The 22,328-nt window shown below is 34.0% G+C and overlaps 1 protein-coding gene across 1 annotated transcript; it reads right to left on the bottom strand.

Annotated features, from left to right (window-relative positions):
- Window positions 1-16,516: 16,516 nt before the first annotated feature.
- On the bottom strand, window positions 16,517-20,905 carry LOC140965142 (proteasome subunit beta type-3-A). Its single transcript, XM_073425209.1, has 7 exons — window positions 20,699-20,905; window positions 20,423-20,604; window positions 19,469-19,576; window positions 18,981-19,070; window positions 18,395-18,479; window positions 16,899-16,993; window positions 16,517-16,803 (listed from the first exon to the last, which is right to left on the bottom strand). The coding sequence occupies exons 1-7, from the start codon at window positions 20,702-20,704 to the stop codon at window positions 16,755-16,757; spliced, it is 615 nt and encodes a 204-aa protein (XP_073281310.1). The 5' UTR covers window positions 20,705-20,905; the 3' UTR covers window positions 16,517-16,754.
- Between the last annotated feature and the right edge of the window lie 1,423 nt (window positions 20,906-22,328).

Raw genomic sequence — 22,328 nt, 5'->3', positions numbered from 1 at the left:
TTTTTGAAGAAGCCTTGGATGCTGATATCCTCACTAAAATTGAGGAAATAGTTTGAAGAACTGTTAACCAGCCAGAAGTAAGTGTTTCGGTTATTGAAGACTTTGAGGCAGAGGCAGCTTTACTCAAGCATATTGAAGAAGTAGCTCAAGAGATGAAAACTGAGATTGTTAAAATTAAATTTGATAACCCAACTGAACAAGCTCAAAAAATTGAGCTCATTCTAATGATTGTGCAAGCACCTTCATCCTGACAGGCTCCAAATTTTTCACTGAAAATCTTTTTCAAGGACATTCCAAACTTTTATCTGTCACTTGAACTAGATATTCAAGAGAATGATACTTTAAAGCATATCAAATTCAGCTTGTTTTCATTGACGTCCGGTCTCTATAATCTCAACGCAGCCAATCAACACTTAAAACAATTTTGATAGCTTTAGAGACACAATGTTAAATTAAGTGATGTCTTTGTCCAAAATTCTTTCAAGTACTCTAAATAAATTGGACAGTAAAGGATCGTGTCTTGGACACCAAGGGTGCTTCAAACATAATATTCTCCATGATCTGCAGTAGCTCGTGTTCTAAAAATGTGTACACCGATGAATTAGGTCAAGTTTGGTTTTCAAACCAAGCAGAAGGTACTCGAAATAATCCTTCGTTAAGAAAACTGATATATTTTATATCATGTGCAACTGAATAACTGAAGATCACATGGGATCAGTTCTGGAATTTATCAGTTCAGTTATGGATAGAACTGAACTGATCAAATCAGTTAAGAACTAAACTAGGAGTTAAACAGATAAATAACACAAGATATGTTTAGGGATGTTTGGAGACTTCAAATTCTCCTACGTCACCCCTTCTACCTCATCGGGTAGGATCCACTAGAAGCCTTTGATTTATACAACTACTTGTACAAACCCACCCAACTTAGGACTTACCCACTGCCTAACTGAACTCCTAGTCTAGACTGAAGGCAGCACCTTCCAGCCAACACTTCTTTAATGTCTATGTGTCAAAGACTACATACACAAGTTTAATGTCTTTGTGCAAGACTGTAATTTGGGTGGTGATGTGTGCGTGTATGAGAACTGAACAATGATAACAACCCAAAGGTCTTCTCACACACTGAGGGAAATGAAGCTTCTAATCTAAGCTGATATATCAAAGGAGTGTTCCCTCGGCTGGGCAAAATGCTTCTTGAAAGCTGATATGCAATATGCGTGCCCACCCTCTTTTTCTTCTCTGTTTACTCTGTGTTTTGTATATATTGTATCGAGTCTTCACTGATATTCTATTTATAGGTGAGAATTTTTGAACGTACAGTGAGACTCAATTATTGTATCTGTTGCATTTGAATTCGTTCCTTGAGATCTGCGTTGTCCTGCCCGACAACCCTTCTGGAACATTTGGCTTTGAGCGCTTGAAGCAACGTTCATTATTGTCCTTTAACTGGACAAAAGCTTTGTACCTTTGCGCACATCTGGATTCCATTAAGTAAGCTTGTCGTGGTCCGCAACTGATTGCTCCTACCCGATGTTCTGAACTGATCAGTTTAACTGGTCTTGTTCTGATGAAATGAAATCAGTTGGCTCGTCAGCTGAACTGATTTCTTTGATTCACTCTAACTGGTTAACTGAGATCTTTATCAGTTGAACTCTTCATCAGCTGGTCGGGCTTCTGAAGGTCTTCTGTTGAACTTTCTATCAACTGGATATTCAGTTGAACTGTTCTACAATGCATCAGTTGAAATGTTCTACAATGCATCAGTTGAACTAGTTCAGTTCATGTGATCACTTGGTTCTTTCAGTTAGCATCATTGACAATTTCAGTTTTGGCTTGTAACTGATTATTTCAATTTCACCGTTCTGCGCACTTAGGTAGATTTATTATTAACAAGTTTTGTTAACATCAAAATCAAGCTAAGATTACAAACATGAAATATTCCCACAATCTCCTCTTTTTTATGTTCACAAAACTTGAACAATTTAAAGCTTTTAAAATTTAAAAAAATGTTAAAACTGAATGACTAACTGATTCTCCCCTTTTGTGAGAATCAAAAGAATTTAAAAACGAATTTACACAAAATTTCAGTTTGAGGGATATCAGTTTTAACAAGAAAAGCTCCCCCTCAACAACTGAATTAAAAACTGTTTGAAAACTTTTTTCAGTTCGAGGGATAAAAGTAAAACTCCCCCTCCAGAATTGAATTAAAAACTCTCCCTTAAAAATATAAACAGTCACGCGATTTAATGAGTTTTAACAACTTAACAAACAAGCAATTTAGGCAACAAGACTGAAATAGCAGTTCAGTTACATTCAAACTAACTGGATAAACTGATGTTTATTTAATCAATAAGCGTTCTCTTTTATGCATTAGAGCACACCAAATATTGTAAGGGAAAATGCTACAACAATAGCAAATTTTAAATAACATCAAGTATCAGTCAGTTTACACATAATAGGACTAGATATACCGCAACTGGTTGCCTTGAAATTCTTGTAACGTTGCAACGATATTGAGTTTGTCTTGCCAGAGGAGCAGCTAATTGCCTTGGACTTGATCTTTGTGCAGTCTAACTGGTCGAGCTGACTCAGACTGGACACAAATGATGCTGAACCGCATTGATCATTTACTCCGATCTGATATGACAATGAAGCCGCGGCACTTTTGATGATTAAGCTCCACTTAATTCATCAATTTCATCTAGTAGTTAGGTTTCGTCTGTTGATCAGTTGAACTGGTATACTGGCAACTGAAATCTTGTTCGCTGATCAGTTTTGCTAAACTGCCGACAGTTGAACTCAAAACCCTGAAAGCTGCTAAAACAGCAAAGTTACGGAGTCTAGAGAAATGGCTACAATGTTACTTGCAGAGCCAATCCTCTCTACTCTAAGAAACGCGTGAGATCTAAAATTTTTAAAAGGGTTTTGAAAACGATTTTAAAAACCATTTTAAAATATATTTTAAAATATCAGTTTTCAAATGTCCTTCTTAGAACAGCTAGCTCTGATACCGATTGAAAGATCGTGTACTGGGCACCAAGGGTGCTTCAAACACAATATTCTCCATGAGCTACAGTAGCTCGTGTTCTAAGAATGTGTACACCGATGAATTAGATCGAGTTTGGTTTTAAAACAAAGTGGAAGGTACTCGAAATAATCCTTCGTTAAGGAAACTGATATATTTTATATCATGTGCAACTGAATAACTGAAGATCAAATGGGATCAGTTCTGGAATCTATCAGTTCAGTTATGGATAGAACTGAACTGATCAAATCAGTTAAGAACTAAACAAGGAGTTAAACAGATAAATAACACAAGATATGTTTATGGATGTTCGGAGACTTCAAATTCTCCTACGTCACCCCTTCTACCTCCTCTGGTAGGATCCACTAGAAGCCTTTGATTTATACAACTACTTGTACAAACCCACTCAGCTTAGAACTTACCCACTGCCTAACTGAACTTCTAGTCTAGACTGAAGGCAGCACTTTCCAGCCAACACTTCTTTAATGTCTATGTGTCAAAGACTACATACACAAGTTTAATGTCTTTGTGCAAGACTGTAATTTGGGTGGTGGTGTGTGCGTGTGTGAGAACTGAACAATGATTACAACCCGAAGATGTTCTCACACACTGAGGGAAATGAAGCTTCTAATCTAAGCTGATATATCAAAGGAATGTTCCTTCTGCTGGGCAAAATGCTTCTTGAAAGCTGATATGCAATACACATGCACACCCCTTTTTTCTTCTCTGTTTACTCTGTGTTTTGTATATATTGTATCGAGTCTTTACTGATTTTCTATTTATATATGAGAAGTTTTGAACGTACAGTGACACTCAATTATTGTATCTGTTGCATTTGAATTCGTTCCTTGAGATCTGCGTTGTCCTGCCCGACAACCCTTCTGGAACATTTAGCTTTGAGCGCTTGAAGCAACATTCATTATTGTCCTTTGACTGAATAAAAGCTTTGTACCTTTACGCACAGCTGGATTCCATTAAGTAAGCTTGTCGTGGTCTGCAACTAATTGCTCCTAACTTATGTTCTGAACTGATCAGTTGAACTGGTCTTGTTCTGATGAGATGAAATCAGTTGGCTCGTCAGCTGAACTGATTTCTTTGATTCACTCTAACTGGTTAGCTGGGATCTTCATCAGTTGAACTCTTCATCAGCTGGCCAGGCTTCTGAAGGTCTTCTGCTGAACTGTCTATCAGCTGAGTATTTTAGTTGAACTATTCTACAATGCATCAGTTGAACTGGTTCAGTTCATGTGATCAGTTGGTTCTCTCAGTTAGCATCATTGACAGCTTCAGTTTTGGCTCGTAACTCATTATTTCAGTTTCAGCTTTTTGCGCACTTAGGTAGATTTATTAGTAACAAATTAACAAATTTTGTTAACATCAAAATCAAGCAAAGATTACGAACATGAAATGTTCCAACATACAGTTTGAAGAAAGACCAAGCTATCCTTGCACAGAACCTTTCTAGTCAGTTCTCTATTTCGAATCATCATATTTAAGAGAAAATTGACAAAGTAAATGACCAGTTTTCCTCGGAAATTGATATTTTCGCTTCTCAACTGACATCTATGTTTGAGATTTTGAAGAACCCTTGCGTTGACAAAAAAGGGGATGAAATTCATTCAAGTAGTCAGAGAAAATCAGACACTGGAGAACAAAATAAAAAAATTGATCAGAAGAAACAAACTGAATCCTCCAAAAAACAATCAAGCAGTCACATATAGTGTTATCTTATCAGTTTGAATTAAACAGCTTTGTCATTGTTTTCATTTTGTTGAAGTTATAAAAATTTTAAACTCTCTAATTATATATGTGCATATTTTGTCAAACACCAAAAGGGAGACATTTTTAGAACAATTAAGTTTTGATGGGTTAACAAAATGCCAACTAAATTCTTTAGCAAAAAAACAACTTAATTTACTTAACTATATCTTGAGGTCTACAGAACTGAAATGCGTTTATATTCAGAGACCAACTGAAATTAAGATGTCGACTGATTTGTGAAGCCTACCAAATCGTAAATCAATCAGTCTGACTTCTTACGCAAACATTCCCTGAAATTCACCAGTTTACTCTGAGTTAAAGATCATAACCAAGCTGAATTGTCAGATAACGTTTCCTTATTGTAACAATCTCTGATTTATTTATGGAATGTCAGAATTTCGCGAGTACTACACTCAGTGTACCATTGTAAAAAAGGACAGTGACTTGAAAAAAAGCGTGACCAACGGCTGCTCCATTAGGAATGTTTATCATATTTGATTTTAGTCACCATTAGATCAAAGTCTACAAATAGAAGAACATATCAGTCAGTCTAGCTCTCTCAGATCTTTGATAAAGTTTAAGCTTTCTCAAGCTTTCAAGAGCCTAACTGATCAAAATTCCCAACACACACTTGAGTGATTTCATCAAATCATTAAGGATCTTGTGTGCTTACTATTTTCTTTAATAATACTTGTAATCTGACAATAAGTGTACTGCTCAATTTTGTTAAGTTACGTGAGTTACTAAGAGTTTCAGTTAGCCAGTGATAAGTTAACTGAATCGTATTTTTATAAAGAGTTGTAATCTCTAAAGTATTCTAGTGGATATTCTTTCAATATAGGAAGAAGAGATAACGTAGGATAAATTCAGTATCCGAACATCCGCAAAATTACTTGTGTCAGTTTTATTCGTTCTGCACTTCAGTTTACTTAACTAACTGATTTTCTTGCTTGGCCATTTTTTGTTCAATCTATCAGTAAGCCTCTTTTCACACAGAATCAACCTGTTAGTCAATTGATATTGACAATTCACGTATTTTTCATCCAACTGAATTAAAAGCCAAAAATTGTTGTGATTGTTTATTCAATCTCCTTTTAATTAATCACCCGATCCTAACATATAATAATTATGGTGAGTGTTTGAATAGCCATATTGATCTCTAAAAGATCTAATATAATTTTGAGTGTGTGCTTCTATATATCTTTTCAGCAACACTTCAGAGTGTAAGAGAATCGATTACATGAGTGTATTGTAATTGCTGAAATTTTTTTATGGCCTTTTTATAATTGATCTCTAACCGTGGAATCTGAACGACTATAAAATCATCGTACAAGAGTCATAAATACTATCGTATCACTTTTTCATGCATAAATAATGTTGTCAAGAAATAGAATATGAAATTTAATACTTGTAATTCATATTTGTCAATCATAGTCAAAATAACTTTCTGATTTGGTGTACAGACTAAATGGTTCTCATTTATGACCGTTAAAATAATCACTAAGCAAAAGTCAGTATTCTATATATTTGGTTAGTTCTTTAAGATCGATTTTGAATTAAGTGAAGAGACTATTGAATTTGTTTGCTTCAGATTTTTGCTTTTAAGTGCTCATCACCAAAACTTAAGTATTCCAAAACTTATTTTAATTTCATTTTACGCAATAAATCGTTAAGATTTACTCATAATAGTAATCAATATAGATTATGAAGATATTTTTTTGATAGAAATAATTATTCGAACACGAGAAATTAAAACGAAACCTTTAATTATTTTGCCTTTTATAATATTTGACCGACCATAATTTTTGGTATAATTAGTTACAAATTGCTATCCATTTTTTCATAGTCGATTTTTTGCATTGGTTGAATGATAATTTGGATGCACACGAAATTAATTTTTTAATTTTTATGTGATATTTTATAACAAATAAAAAAACATTAAAGTCTACTATCATTAATTTTGTATGATATGTCACAATCATGTCGACATATTCATGAATGGGTCCAAATTTAAGGTTTTCATGAGATTTATCGGACTCGCATGATTATCCTATTTAGGTTTGACATTCTGAGTAACCACTTCAAATATTAGGTAATAAATTTTAAACATATTTAAAATTCTACTCGAAGATAACATTGAAATTTAATATGAAATGTAATAAAATTGTTTTGCGATAGTTATATATTTTAATATACCATTACGCTAATCGGAAATAAAAATTTGGTATTATCATATATTTTTGGTTATGCAGACAAATTATTCTTTTATAATTCTATATTATTTCCAACACGACTGCATCTAAGAGTGAATATTTATTTATACATGTGGTCTAATTTTTTTTATCAGACCTCTCCAAAAAATGTTCACATACACGTACACACACACAGATATATATATTAAGTATAACTTATAATTGATATCATGAAATTATACTAAATTAATAATAATATTATTATTATTATATATTAATAATATAAAAATTAAAATTTTTTATTTAATAAATTTTACGTACACGCACTCTTGACATAAAAATTCAGATCTCTATCTTATCCCAATAAAAGTTGAAAGAGATAGAGATGCCAACAAACTCCTCTCTCACATGGGTTTCGCATGATGGTAAAAACTTGTGCGAGACGGTCACACAGATCGTATTTTTTGAGACGGATCTCTTATTTGGGTCATCCGTGAAAAATATTCTTTTTTATGCTAAGAATATTACTTTTTATGTGAATATCGGTAGGGTTGACTTGTCTCACAGATAAAAATTCGTGATACCGTCTCACAATAAACCTACTCTCGCATGATATATCCCACAACCCAATCATCTCTATCATATCCTTTCAAATGACACTAAAAAGAACACTCCTTTTAGTTATGGAAAAACCGTGTCTAAAACTGTCGCTATTAGCCAGGGTTTTTTAAAATGTGACTAAAAAATTCATGTTGTTAAGCTTATCCACGGTTTTAAAACCGTTGCTAAGTTAGCAACGTTTTATTTTAAAACATTCGCTCAAGTAGCAGCGGGTAAACCGTCAGTAAAATAGCAACGTTTTATGTAAATTTGTTACCATTATAGCAACAGATTGTATTAAACCGTAGCTAATATAGCTACAATTTAAGTTAAATCGTTTCTATATGAGCAACAACTTTTTAACAATCTTTGTTAAATTTAACAACAATTTTAACCAAATCGTCGCAAAATTAGCAATTGTTCAACTCAAACCGTGTAAACTGCTGCTCAATTTTTTTTTCTTACATAAATAAATGAAATTTTTCGCTACAATTTTTTTTTCTAAAATTATAATTTACATTATTTAAAATTAATTTGTTTTTGTCCAGAAATTGTATGCATATTGTTAAGTAAATTCTTGAATAATTAACATAAACAAAAAATCAATAATATGACCTAAACTAAAATCAACAATCATTCACAAGCACGATAGTTAAAAACAAAATAACGAGTCACACGCAAGTAACATATTGTACGTCTAAAACACCATGGATAAGTGACATAAAAGTGTAGAACAAAATATCCAAGTCACGGTTGGGTCTCGTCATAATCGCACTCGTCACTGTTTCCATCTCATCTGGTTAAGTGCACATCCATATGGTTTGATGATGCATGACCTTGGAAGGATCTGCTAATGTGTGCGGGGAGAGTTGTCATACCCCTGCTCAACGGTGTGTCGGGGCACCGTTTTCTCCCACCCAAGGCGAAGCGAAAGTTTAAAATTTTTCGTTTCGACATTCAAAACGGTCCTTTGGTGCTCTTATGTTTAAAACATTCATAAGGTGTAAGAATTTTATACATACATTTATATCATGCTTAAACTCCAAACTATTCCGAGTTTAAAGCGAGAATGGGTCCACGATCAGAAACTGTTATCCTCGCTTGGATTGCACTAGAAATTGCAAGCGATTTGTGCCTTGAGACTATGACATCTGAATTTCAAAAATCCGGAGACGATGCATCGACAACGGCGTGGCTGCGGAAGAACACAAGATGGACAAAATTTCTTCCCAAGAAATTATGATGGCCGATACTTGGTTTAGAAGGAGAGGAGGATTGTTGTGTTGATTTTGTTTGCAAGAGTTTCGTGTGTATTTTGTGTGACCTCTCATGGTGTGTTTATAGAGCACGATTCCTGATCCCATCAGGAGTCCCTCTCTTACAAAGATTCATAATCCTTATCCCACTAGGACTCTATAATTCATTATATTAAAATTCCAATAATATTAATATATAATATATTTATCAACTTTTGATAATACATGATGCATTGATACCATATATACACATATTTTATATCACCATATAAAATATATATGTATATATATTAATATATTTACACATGCACTTTTAATACATGCATAGATATATTAAATTAAATAAAAATTATTTAATTTATATACTTTACTCATAAGTTAATTTAATTCTAGACCCCTCTAAAATATTTTACGAGAATTTGTATATTTTATTAGTCACCACTACTAGTACAATCATTTAATCAGTAAATTCTCAATTCACTAAATAAATTATTTCAAACACATCATAACCTCGATCGAGGATCTGAAAGCGCCGATGTATCAAGAAAACAAATCTTGTTCATATAATGAAAAATGAAAATTTCAAATACCAAAATTTTCACTTACCATATTGGGCAGCTGCAAGTTTAGTGAACTCCTTCACCAAAACATGTAGTTCCACTCTCATTCCTTAGTTAGCAATCAAGCTAACTTTCATTTCTTCTATCTTATGGAATCAGGTTATAAACTCATTTATAAGCTTCCTGTTTGATCTCCATCAAACTATAAGTCGCCAAATTCAACTCCTTGAATTTTGACTTTCTTAACGGGAACACATAGTCCAATATTTATGTGACCCTCAATGGTTCAGGGATACAGCTAGCCGCAGGTTCACATCTCCGTGTGAGCTGATTGTTGGACAAAGCAGAGATGAGCAAAACAATGTCAATTTCACCTAAAAAGTGGAAAAAGAAAATCAGATAAGTAAGTTGTTTATAGCTCTTTCTCCCATCACTGATGTCATAAGTAGTTTTTGGTATATTGATAGTGGATGCTCAAATCATATGTCTAGTTCAAGATCCTTGTTTAAAGATCTTGATGAGACACATAAAAGTGTAGTTCGGCTCGGTGATAACAAGCAAGTTCAAGTTGAGGGATAAGGCACAATCATTATTAAAACTGCGCAATGTAATGCAAACACTACAAGAAATTCTGCATATAACAACGCACATATGACAACGATTTTTGTGAAAAACTGTTTTCGTATGTGTTTTAACAACGGTTTTACGAAAACCGTTGTCTTTTGGGGGCCAAAGACAACGGTTTTCAAAAACCGTTGTCTTTGGGGGGTCAATGACAACGGTTTTCCAAAACCGTTGTCTTTTTGGGGTCAAAGACAACTGTTTTTAAGGTCAATGACAACGGTTCTATAAAACCGTTGTCTTTGAGCGTTTTTTTAGGGTCAATGACAACGGTGCTATGAACCGTTGTCTATTAGCGTGTTTTTTTGGACAATCGACAACGGTTTTAAGAAACCGTTGTCGATTAGCGTGATTTTTGGACAAATAACAACGGTTTTTGAGAACGTTGCAATATTTAGCGACGGGTTTGGCAAAACCGTCGCTAAATTTAGCAACGGTTTTACGTAAATTCGTCGCATGTTTAAAATTAGCGACGGTTTAGTAAAACCGTCGCTAAATATGGCGACAGTTTAGATCCAAACAATCGCAAAATTAAAAACTGCGATGGTTTTTCAATTACCGAGTTTAAACAAAACTCGTCGCAAACTGTCTATAAATAACACCATTCTAGTTCCATTTCCCTCCACAACACTTAAATTTTTCTCCCTACACAAATTTATCACTTCACACAACACTTAAAATTTTTCTCACCACTTTAACACTTAAAATTTTTCTCTCCTATACGATTTTACTACTTCACAACACTTAAAATTATTTTCACCACTTCACAAAATTAAAAAAATTTTCTCTCTTAAACGATTTTACTACTTCACAACACTTAAAATTTTTCTCATGACACGATTTTAGTTTCGATTGTTAGTTTTTTTAGATTTATTAAATTATAAAAAGTTTTTTTATTTTTCGAAACAATTTAGCGACGGAAATCATGATTATAAACCGTCGCTAAAAGTAGCGACGGAATTTATTGATAAACCGTCGCTAATTCAAAATTAAGGACCGTCGCTAATTCAAAATTAGGGACGGTAAATCCATCGCTAATATTATTTGCGACGGTTTTAAGAAACCGTCGCAAATTCGACCTACCACAACGGATAAAAACCGTTGTCGTTGAACGGACTTTCAACAACACACTCAGTTACAACAGTTTTAGTATGGCTACGACAACGGATAAAATCCGTTGTCGAATGTCGTTTTTGTAGTAGTGAAAACTCATCTATGATGTACAATTTTGCCTAGTTTAGCTCATAATTTGCTAAGTGTTGAACAATTGATGACTAGTAGCTATTAAATTGTGTTTGATGGCGACACATGTGCTATTCATGATAAGAAAACATGTCAAATTTTAGCAGTTATTTATATGACACAAAACAGAATGTTTCCCTGGATGTATCGAATTTTGAGAACAATGCTTTAGTTGTTTCAGGGAATAACGAGGCCAAACTATGTCATTTACGTTATGGGCATTTGAATGTGAATGGTTTGAAAGTTTTGAGTAGAAAAGAAATGGCTGTTGGCTTACCGAAAATAGGTGAACTTGATTTTTGTGAAGGATGTGTTTATGGGAAACAAAACAGGAAATCATTTCCAGTTGGAAAATCATGGAGAGCTTCAAATTGTCTTGGACTTGTGCATAATGATTTGTGTGTGACAATGAAAACTGAGTCATTTTGTAGAAATAAGTATTTTTTGATGTTTAATGATGATCATAGGTGCATGAGTTGGATTTATTTCTTAAAATTCAAATATGAAAATTTTGAGAATTTTAAGAAATTTAAGGCATTGGTGGAGAAGCAAAATTGAAACAAAATAAAAGCATTACGAACTGATCGAGGCAGTGAATTCTTATCTAGTGATTTTATTAATTTTTGCGATGAGAATGGTATTCGTAGATAACTTACAACACCATAATCATGGGAACAAAATGACATTGCGGAACGAAAAAATTGAATGGTTGTGGAAATGCCCAGAAGCCTGCTTAAAGCAAAGGGGATTCCAGATAAGTGTTGGGGTTGTAACAACTGTATATCTTTTGAATATCTCTCCAACAAAGGCTGTTTTGAATCGGACATCTTATGAAACTTGGATGGGCAAGAAGCCTCGATTAAGCCACTTAAAAGTCTTTTGTTGTATAGCATATGCTTTGGTTAATATTCGTTCTAATCTTGATAAAAAAAAAATATGAAAAATGTATTTCCATTGGATATAGTCTTCAATCCAAAGCTTATCGTTTGTATAATCCGATAAGTAGCAAAGTGATCATTAGCAGGAATATTGTGTTCCGTGAAGAAATTAGCTGGAATTGGAATGTTTTTAAAGAAGACAATGTTCTAGTTCTGACAGATACTAAAATTTGGAAAACAAAAACACCATCATTTGAAGATCTAGCAGCCTCTTGCACAAAACATAGAAAACATGACGTACATGTAGAGAAGTATGCATATTTCGCGACAAAACCTTGCAAAAACGAAGCAACATAATAGATCTAATAATTTTTCAAGCATAAACACACAAATCAGCATATAATGATGTGAATGATGAGAAAAATGAGAATTTGGGCGTGCCTTTGCATATATACGTCCGAAACCTTACAGATATTCGCGTAGATCTTACATCGGAAGGAGAGGGATTCCAAAACTGCTCAGATATGGGACTTTGCAGTTGAGAAAGACTTAAATGATTTGATTTGTAGTACTCATATCAAGAAGGTGCATCTTCTTTTCGGTAGTTCATCACATAAGAACTTCAAGGTTAAGCGTGCTTGACTTGGGACAATTCTGGTATGAGTGACCCCTGAGAAGTTTTCTAAGGTTTGTGTGAGTGAGGACATAAGCACGCTGGAAAGACTCGTCTTGGTACAGTAGGTACAGTCGTCAAATCCGGGGCGTTATAGTGTTTTTAAGGGTTATTCGAGACGCGACCAAGAACGAAAACCGGGGACTGTAAAGGAAATTATTTTTATTAAATGATTATTTTTAATTATTTAATTTATGGTATATTTAAGGTGTAATTATCGAAAATGGTATTTTTTTGATGTTTTTACGTATCGAATCGTATTTTAAACCGGTAATCAATTTTTGACGAAAACAAGGACTATTTGGAGCCTCGGTTAATATTTTCAAAAATTTTCCTAAACGAGATATTTTTCTAAACGAGATATTTTTCTAGACGATATAGAAGGGCTGTGGAGTGGTCCTAGATGGATGGAGGAGTGGCTGGTACAAGGGTAAATGTCGGAGTCGCACGGATGTGCCGCGGGACTTGGATGTGTGCGCGATCAAGTGAACCATGCATGTCCTTGTGCATGGCTCATTGGGTTGGTCTAGTAGGGGTCCTAGGGGTTCGGTCTTTGTCCTAAGAAAGTTGGTTAGGGTCTGGTCACGTTGGTTTGGGACTAGGAGCGAAGGAACTTGGGAATTGTTAAGGGCTTGGGTTTGGACAATTTGTGCAGAAATTTTCAGTAGATTCCTAGGAGATTCTAAGGCTTTTAAATGGCTTGAATTGGGTTGAAAAAGGGTTGGTTAGGTGATAGTAAGCTATGGTTAAAGTTTGGTAAAATTTGGTTAAGATTCATATTGATTCGGGTTAAAATCGAGACTTCGGTTGAAGTTTTAAAACGAATTACAAATTTAGTCAAGTGACTTAAGTTTACGTCTAAGCAATATTTATGAGAGTGTTTTAAGGTGTTATGGTAAGTTTGGATGGATTCAGGTCAAAGTTTTAAGGTCTAGGAGTAAAATGGGAAAATTAGAGTTTCAAGAGCAAAATGGTCATTTTACACCTGAAAAATATTAGGAATCCTGGCAGTGTCCTGAATGTTGTAATGAATGTTAAAATGTTTATTTTGAAAAGATATGGAATTTTATGATGGAAGACGATAAATGCTAAAAGATGTGCTGCATGCTTGGTTTCAAAAGAAAATGATATCTATGCATGTATTTTTATAAAGTGATGGGAACGTTGAAAAAATTTTGAATGAAGTGATTTGATTGTAATGTTAAGGAAATGGGGATTCCTGATGGACAAAGCCTCAGTGGAACCCGTTTACAGGACAAAGCCCCGTCAAAACCCAATACCAAATTTTCCATAGGCTAAGGCCGAGTAATGGAAAAGTGGTTGCTGGTGTCCCCACCAACTATAGGCCAAAGCACATAACGGAAAAGTGGTTAATGTTGTCTCGTCGCTTAGTACTATGGTTACAGCTGATATTGATCAATCGACTGAACGATGAAAAGATGGTCACAATTAATGAAATGATATTACCCCAAAAGGAAATGTATATGTAGATGATGAAAGAAAATGTTTAAGTTTATGCATGTCATGATAAATCTATTTTATTAAAAGTATTTTTCACGGTTGCATGTGGATGTATACGACTGGCTGAACTGATGGTGCGCTAACCCGATGACCTTGCTAGTTTTCCGCACAGTTATTGATTTTACAGTACCTTAAAGATTTTCATGACTTTTGGAAGTAATAATGGTTTTTGAGAGGATTTGTGACGTTCATGCTACTTTTGAAAAATGTTAGTTTTAAGTTTGGTTGGATGTTTACGATTTATGACTTTTACTGCAGTTACTAAGTTTTGAGTAAAATAGATGGTGAATTTAAAATATATATATATATATATATATATATCTGTGTGTGTGTTCGACCGAAGCATGGAAGATTTGAAAGAAAAAAAATTCTAGTATAATTTAAAAAAAAAAGAGTAAGGGACGTTTCATTTAATGCAGTCGCAAAGTACGCATAAGGTGTGGCCATATCTTGTTCCAGGAATTCTTCTGTTTTTGTCATTCTTTCAAAACTTCATCTTGATAATTTCAAATGTGATAAAAATCACATTTCTAGCCCAAATTTGTTTCAAGACCATAAAACTTCCTTAATCTAATCATAAATTTTCTTGAAAGATGGGAAAACTCTTAATCAATTATTTTCTTCATTATCAAGAACTCTTCCTACTTCGTATTAAATTCTTTTTGATATTATCTCAAAAATCAAACTTTTTTCACCTTTTGGTCAGACCTACAAACAATAAAAATATGACGATTTAAGTGTAAAACTAGGAATAAAAATGCCTAATAAGCACGAATACAACAAAATAAAGTCTAAAAACAACATAGGATTCATGCTTATCAGTGGATTTCCTGGCTAAAGTGATTTGCAGGATATTGCGTTAGTCCGAAGATTTATTTAATACACATCGAAGGGTAGCAGCTACAAATTTCACATCATCAAAAAATAATGTATAAACAACTAATGTCTCGTCATTTACATCAAACATTGCTATACATTATTCGAATTGTTATGCTTTGTATGTAACCCAAATTCCGGAGTTGCACCAAATCACGTGTTTCATGACCTCTAAAAACGGCTACAACAATTTCCCATTTAACCAAATTTACGCCATTGTTATTGTTATCCAAATGCAATTAATGCAATAATTAAATAATTGATTATCATAGATAAGTGCTGATTAGTGTGAATATGGGTTGCAAAACATCACATCATTTCACTAAATTCTAGGTAATTAGCACTTTAAAATGTGGGTAGGCTTGACTTAACCGCTGATTGCTATGTCTAGGTGGGTTGAATCTCGAATTTAAATTTGTAATAATATTTAAATAAATATATTCTAAAGAATTTAAGGGAGTGGTCCTGTAAATAAAGGTAAAATCATTAATTTCTTCAATTCCATCTTTGTATTCACGATTGACAATTTTGAATAAACATTTTTCTATTTTTTTAATAAGTAAAGGTTCCCATTTTAGATTTTTTTTTTTTTTTTAAAAAAAACCCTCAATTTCACACCTCTGACCAATTTCCAATGTGAATAAATAAAATGATAGCAAGCTGATTATTTTTTTAGTAAATGATTTAAATTGAGAGAGATTTAAAAAATTGTAATGAATGAGAGTAATTTAAATGTGAAAAATTTTCATTTATAATTTATATAAAAAAAATAAATGATGTCGTACACTAATTTAATTGAAAGAATTTACCTAAGTGATACTACACATATTATCGTTCAATAACAAATCAATATATGAAAAGAAAAAATATATAATTTAATATCCAGTGGAAATCCTCTTTTGGATTTGCTAATTTTAAAGTCGTTTATTAGGAATATTATTTTCTTTGATAGAATAACTGTTCGTGTCTGCCTTTATCCGTTATTAGTTATGTGATGATGTGAATTTCCAATATGAAAGATAAAAATTTGACACATTCATAATTTAATTTCCAATATGAAAGATAAAAATTTGACATATTCGTAATTTATATAGCGTTAATAAACAAATTTTTTTTAAGAAACGTCTATATATATCTATATACCGACAACGATAACAGCAAGTGTAGGAAGGTAAAATGCCGAATTTGGTCAAAATAAAACATATTCAAGAAACGAGAGAAAGGGAAGGCATAGTGCCATAGTCCATTATAATGTATTGTATTGGGCAACAGGCGAAGTTAACATCATCTTAACCAAACAAACTGATCTGCTGCTGGGTTTAAATATTTCTCAAAGAGTAACCAAATTTCAATATTACAAGAACTAGATCATCCGTTTTTAAGAACATCGAAAGACGACAGAAACTATAAATGTTCGAAGAATACGTCTCTTTTTGCTTCTATAGTCAAACGAATGTTTCCATGACGTGAGACATATTATAGGATCGAGAACAACACGTGCAAGGAGCAACAGGCATACCGAATAGCGTACTAATTGTTGTGATACTTAATCCATCCTTCCCTTGAGGATTCTTTCTGTAACTTCAGTTGGTGTGCTGTAACCAAGCAAAGTTTGTGATGGCAAAATCAATAATTGTTCAAAAAATGTGATTGCAGCCTAGAGAAAGATATGTATCAAATAAACACTTACACAAGATAAACATGGCCTCCCCAGCCACTCAAACAGTCTCGGTCTACAGACGATAGGAGAGCTTGTGAGATGGTCTCAAACAATTCCTCCGCCTCCTGGTTACGTTTAACAAAGTAAGTTACTTGTCTGAAATCATTGGGTTGGAACAAACTTTAAACAAAATGACCACCAATGTGAAAACTTTGGCCCACGCAAGAGCTAAGCTTATCTGTTAACCTCATTTTTCACTAACCATATAAATTCAGTGGCCCTTCAACATGGTTAAATTCAAAGGACTACAATTTTTTCCATGAAATCAAACTTGTGAATTCTGATCCAATCGTTACACAAAATTCGGCAAATAAATTAGTACCACTTTTACAATAAACAAAGACTTGATTGACATTCGAAGCTGCAAACTGGACAACCAAAGGTGGACAATGGTAGTATTGCCAAATATAGTGATACCCCAATTTTCATGGAATTTAGTTTTGAAAAAAATTATTCGGGGGGGTACTCTAATTAATAACTAACATGGTTTTTTTAAACTAGTTAATGTGTAACTGCAATATTGACAATGAATCAAGGGGCGTTATATGATCACAGATTATGCACATGAAACGGATATTGTGGTGCTCAAAGGTATTATGATGCTGTAGTTGGTTCTGTACAAAATTCCAGTTGAAGGTATTATAGTTTCGGCTATGCTCTCAAGGTATAAGAAATGAGTGGAGAGGAACGGTCATGCCAATTAAGTAAAGGAATATGAATTAAGTGGAAGAGATGACACCAAAATCAGGGAAATGAGAATCTCTAATAACTACAAAGCTTCTACCTATATCTGCCTTTGTCATGTACATGTCACATGAACTTGCTGTGAAACTTCACCATGTAGCTGAAAGTAAGAAAGAACTCCATGATAAAAAGATTCAAGGCCAGTTGTTGGAGTTGTCAAAACGGGCAAGCAGGGCGGGTTGCGGGCCAGTAACCCATCATTTCGCGTGTTGGGGCAGGTCGGCCCGCAACCTGCCACAAACCATCATTTGACAGAGCAGGGCAAGCCAACCTGATGGGCCTGATCTATTTGAAAGCTCTACCAGTTGTTTAGTCTTGGATAGCACAGGGATGGATAATTATTTGTAAAGTACAAGAACAGTTCTAATTTTTCCATAACATATAGGAGTTTTGGACATATTACTTTCTGGTAAATGTCACTGACTCAACTTCGACTTCCCTCTTTTACTCTCTCATAGAAGGTGGGCTAAAATGATTGAACGAAGAGCTATTTAAACAATGGCCTCATGGAAGGACTAGATCTCAAGACATAAAAATGCACTATTTCTTTTGGTTTTCAATTATTGTTTTATTTTCCTCCCAGGAAATAAAGAATACTGAGACAAAAAATGAGTGAATAAAGCATGAAGCTTACTAAATACAGAGAGAAATAGGTAATAAGTAACATTGAAAAGCTAATTCTTTTCTTAAAATAACGAACTCCGGCAAGAAAAGCGACAAACCATATCTGGCTTGAACATTGATTCACAGGCACCATATAATGATTCTGAGGCAGTACCAGCAACAACAAAGTCTTTGGCAAGTTCCCTGGATGTAATGAAACAAAACTATAAACACCGTGGATTTTGGAAACATTCTTTTAAGGAATAAAGCAAGTGATATCCAACAAGATTAATCAGAAATCAGTATTATATCAGAATGCTATATTGGGTTTAAGCTTTTTTAACACAATAAGTCGATAACAGCACGTGAATGGGTAACAATTTAGTTGCACCGGGTATCATCAAGCTAAAAATGAGGAATAATGGTGGCACAGCTCATAAAAAATTGAAGAATTTCTCATTAAAATATTTTAGTTGGTAATGCTCATAGCCTAATTATCGCCCTCCTTCCAACGGTATACCTAAACAACAGAAAAAAGCGTTTAAATCACAAAGGTAAAATGAATACTTAATTGTCACAATTTTGAATTAATAATTTAATAATAAGTATTTAAACTTGCACATATGACACTTGTTTCTTAAGCTCAAAAGACATTAAAACTCTGGTCTTTTTCATAAAATGAACAAGAAACGAGTCTTGACATACTTGGCCCCAATAGAATCCATAGTGCAAATGAAGGGCTTGTCGTCATCCCCTAATCCAGCAATAACAGGCTGGCAGAAGTATGGGCCAAACCTAAACAGAAAAAAAAAAAATTAGATAGGAAATGAAAGAACTAAATAATCTTCTCAGATTTACTTGCTAGCAGTTTACATTAAACAGAAAAAAAAATTAGATAGGAAATGAAAGAACTATATAATCTTCTCAGATTTACTTGCTAGCAGTTTACATTAATGTACGATCTTTATTTCCCACTCTCGTCAAACAAAGTAATCCACACCAAAGAACAAAGGTGAAATGACACAAAGCCATGGAAAAACTAGAGCAGTGGCTTAAAGTTACATTTGTGATATACATTAGTATCTTCTGAGTTGCACTCCACAACCAGGAATTATGATAGTTTCCATCACCATTTAGTCCATAACTGACACTTACAAACTGAAGATATGCACCGTCAAAACAATCTTACTAACCTTTTCTCATAGAGAACAGCAGAAACGAGGCTTGCAAAAGTTTCAGGCTTCATGTCCCTTTCTTCCCTTAGCTGATATAACTTATGTCGAAAAACAAGTTTCTGATGCCTTCAGATGAAATCAACCATATCCAAAATTATAAGTCAACATTCAATCGCACAAAGCAGACAAAATATATGCACATCGCCTAGATTACATTAATGACTTGATTATAACCAATTATTATTACAGTCTATAATCTAGAACCTTCAACGAATATAACATTTATTGTTGCATACACAAGAAACGACAACTGAACATCACCAAAGCAAAAAAAAATCTAAGTTAATAATTATTAGTTGTTTTTTAAACTTCAAAAATTTGTGGTCCAAACAACCGATTTTAGCCTCACAAAATGACGCGAACATCCCAAGGCTGCTAATAAATAAATAAATTTTTAACTGAACATCACCAAAGCAAAATAAAATCTAAGTTAATAACTATCAGTCATTTTTTAAACTTCAAAAATTTGTGGTCCAAACAACCGATTATAGCCTCACAAAATGACGTGAACATCTCAAGGCTGCTAATGCATAAATCTTTGAACATCAAAGCAATGCCTAAAATTCTCCAAATTACAAAAGAAAGTACAACCATTACATTATAAACAAATGAAACAGGTCCATACACACTCTTCCACAAATTCGACCATCTTGCCCTAGCTCTAGAGTGAGCATGTATCTTGTATTCCGTCTCCAAATCTACACAAAATTCTTAAAATCATCCCAAGCCTAACGTGTACGTCAAGATTCAGATGCTCTTCCAAGCTATAAGCACACAGACGGTACAACAGGTATTTCACATCAAGCTTTGGATTTTAAAGCTTCCTCTCTATGCACCAAATAAAAGATTTGCCCCAAAACAAAACAAATTAATAATAATCTAGGCTTTAGATTAATAATGAGACAGACTTACAGTGTTTGAGTATCGGTGGCAAGGCCCGCTAAGCCTATGAAAAGCTTATCGTGGATTTTGTAGATCTTTTGAAAATCCGTGGCGATAGTTTGCAGCTGCACCCCCAGCCGCCGGTCACTGGCGATCGCGAAGCAATTCTTCCCCACCATAGCCACCAACGCACTTCCATTATACTCAAAGATCTGAAATTTGAACCCGAAACCGATCAATCCAACAAAAGACAATCCAGATAATTGACAAACACATCTGAAATTGTGATAATGACATGATACTTACCGACATTTAGCTTGAGCGAGTGGATTTACAAGCAGAAATGGTGATTTGATTCAGGGGCGAGTGAATTCTGAGGGTTTTGGAAGGGGAAAACAATTGTGAGAGACGTATTTGGCATGGGTGACTTGGGGAAGGGGACTGTGTTACCGGGTCGGGTCAACTCGAATTGGGCTGGGGGCTCGGCCCATTTCGAAATCAAACCTCGGGGAAACCTTGAAAGTTACCGTCCTGTTTAGGAGTCTAAATTTGTCCAACCCTTGTTGGTCGTTGTGATTAGCTCGAAAATTTATGTTGACTGTATTACAATAGGTGTCCAACAAATCATGCTTAAAAAATTATATTAATTTTAATAATATTTTATAATTTTATCCAATTATGATATATATTTTATCTATATATTCAAATAAAGTGCATAAATAAAGTTTTTAAATATACTATAAGTATCACTAAGTTCACGAGTTGAGTGGATCGTGATGTAAACACTATGTTATATTGGTGAGAATATCAACCAATGTAGATGAGTTGCTATCATCAGTTGCTGAGAATATTCAACGGGCATACAAAGATGACCAAGCTGTTGATGAAGTTGTTTTGCCAAGTGGTCGAAGTAGGAAATACCCCATCAACTGTAGCAGAGGCACAAACTAAAGCAGTTCAGTCAGAAACTGAACTGCCTGCTGATGGTCCAACTTTAGCAACAGTCCAGGAACCATCAGTTTTACCAGAACTGATCTCAACCAGCTTGATGGTTCCAGAGACTTTCTTCATTATAGAAGCTTCCTACAAACTGATCTCCTTCAATAAGACAGTTGAGGCACCAAGTGTTGCAATTGATCATCAGCAGTTCAAAAAGAGACAGTAAAAGAGTTGGCCGAAGATACTGACAAAGATGCTGCTCCAGATCAGTTAGCAGTAGTGGAATTCAGCCAGAAAGGGAAAGGGAAAGAAAATGTTACAACGAACTTTCCCCTGAACTACCACTAGCTACTGATGAGCTTGATAGTATTTCCTCGAATCTCACATAAAAATCTGCTCCATTTATGGTAAACATGGACCGAGATTCTTATTTCTGTTTACCTTTACTTTTACTCTTCTTCCGGAAAAATTCAGAGCAAGAAATCTGTTTCGTTTTGCCTTCATAATCCGTTGGATTGGAATAGTGAAGGGAGATTGGGGATGTTTTTCAGTTTCTTGGGCGGGAGTCATTCGTTGGGAAGATGTTAAAGAAACATTCGATTCTCACAAATGTAAGAAAAACCAATCATTTTTGGGTTTGTAATTGAAACGATATCAATCATGCCATTAAATTAAGTTTTTTTTTTCTTACTTTTTATTTTGAATTTTTTTTTCTAACTTCTTCTCAAAATTTATACAAAAACATATCACTTTATGCTATAAAAAATCTAACTTTTACTATAAACCTTTATTTGTTAAAATTAAATTCAATCAATTTTTAATTCAATGTATATTATCTACTTATTGTTTTATATTAGAATTTTGGATGTTCTGGTGATAATTTATAGTTTCCAATTGTTCAGTTTGTGTAGGATTGGGAATTTGGAATTTCATCAGTTTGGAATTTCATCAATTTATAATCCTTCTTCTTTGAGTTTTTTAAAATTTTAAATTTCAG

This window comes from Primulina huaijiensis, chromosome 18 (genome assembly GCF_012295235.1).
Source record: "Primulina huaijiensis isolate GDHJ02 chromosome 18, ASM1229523v2, whole genome shotgun sequence".
Taxonomy (NCBI): domain Eukaryota; kingdom Viridiplantae; phylum Streptophyta; class Magnoliopsida; order Lamiales; family Gesneriaceae; genus Primulina; species Primulina huaijiensis.
Note: the sequence above shows the minus strand (reverse complement) of the source record. Positions and strands in the feature narration are given on the sequence as shown.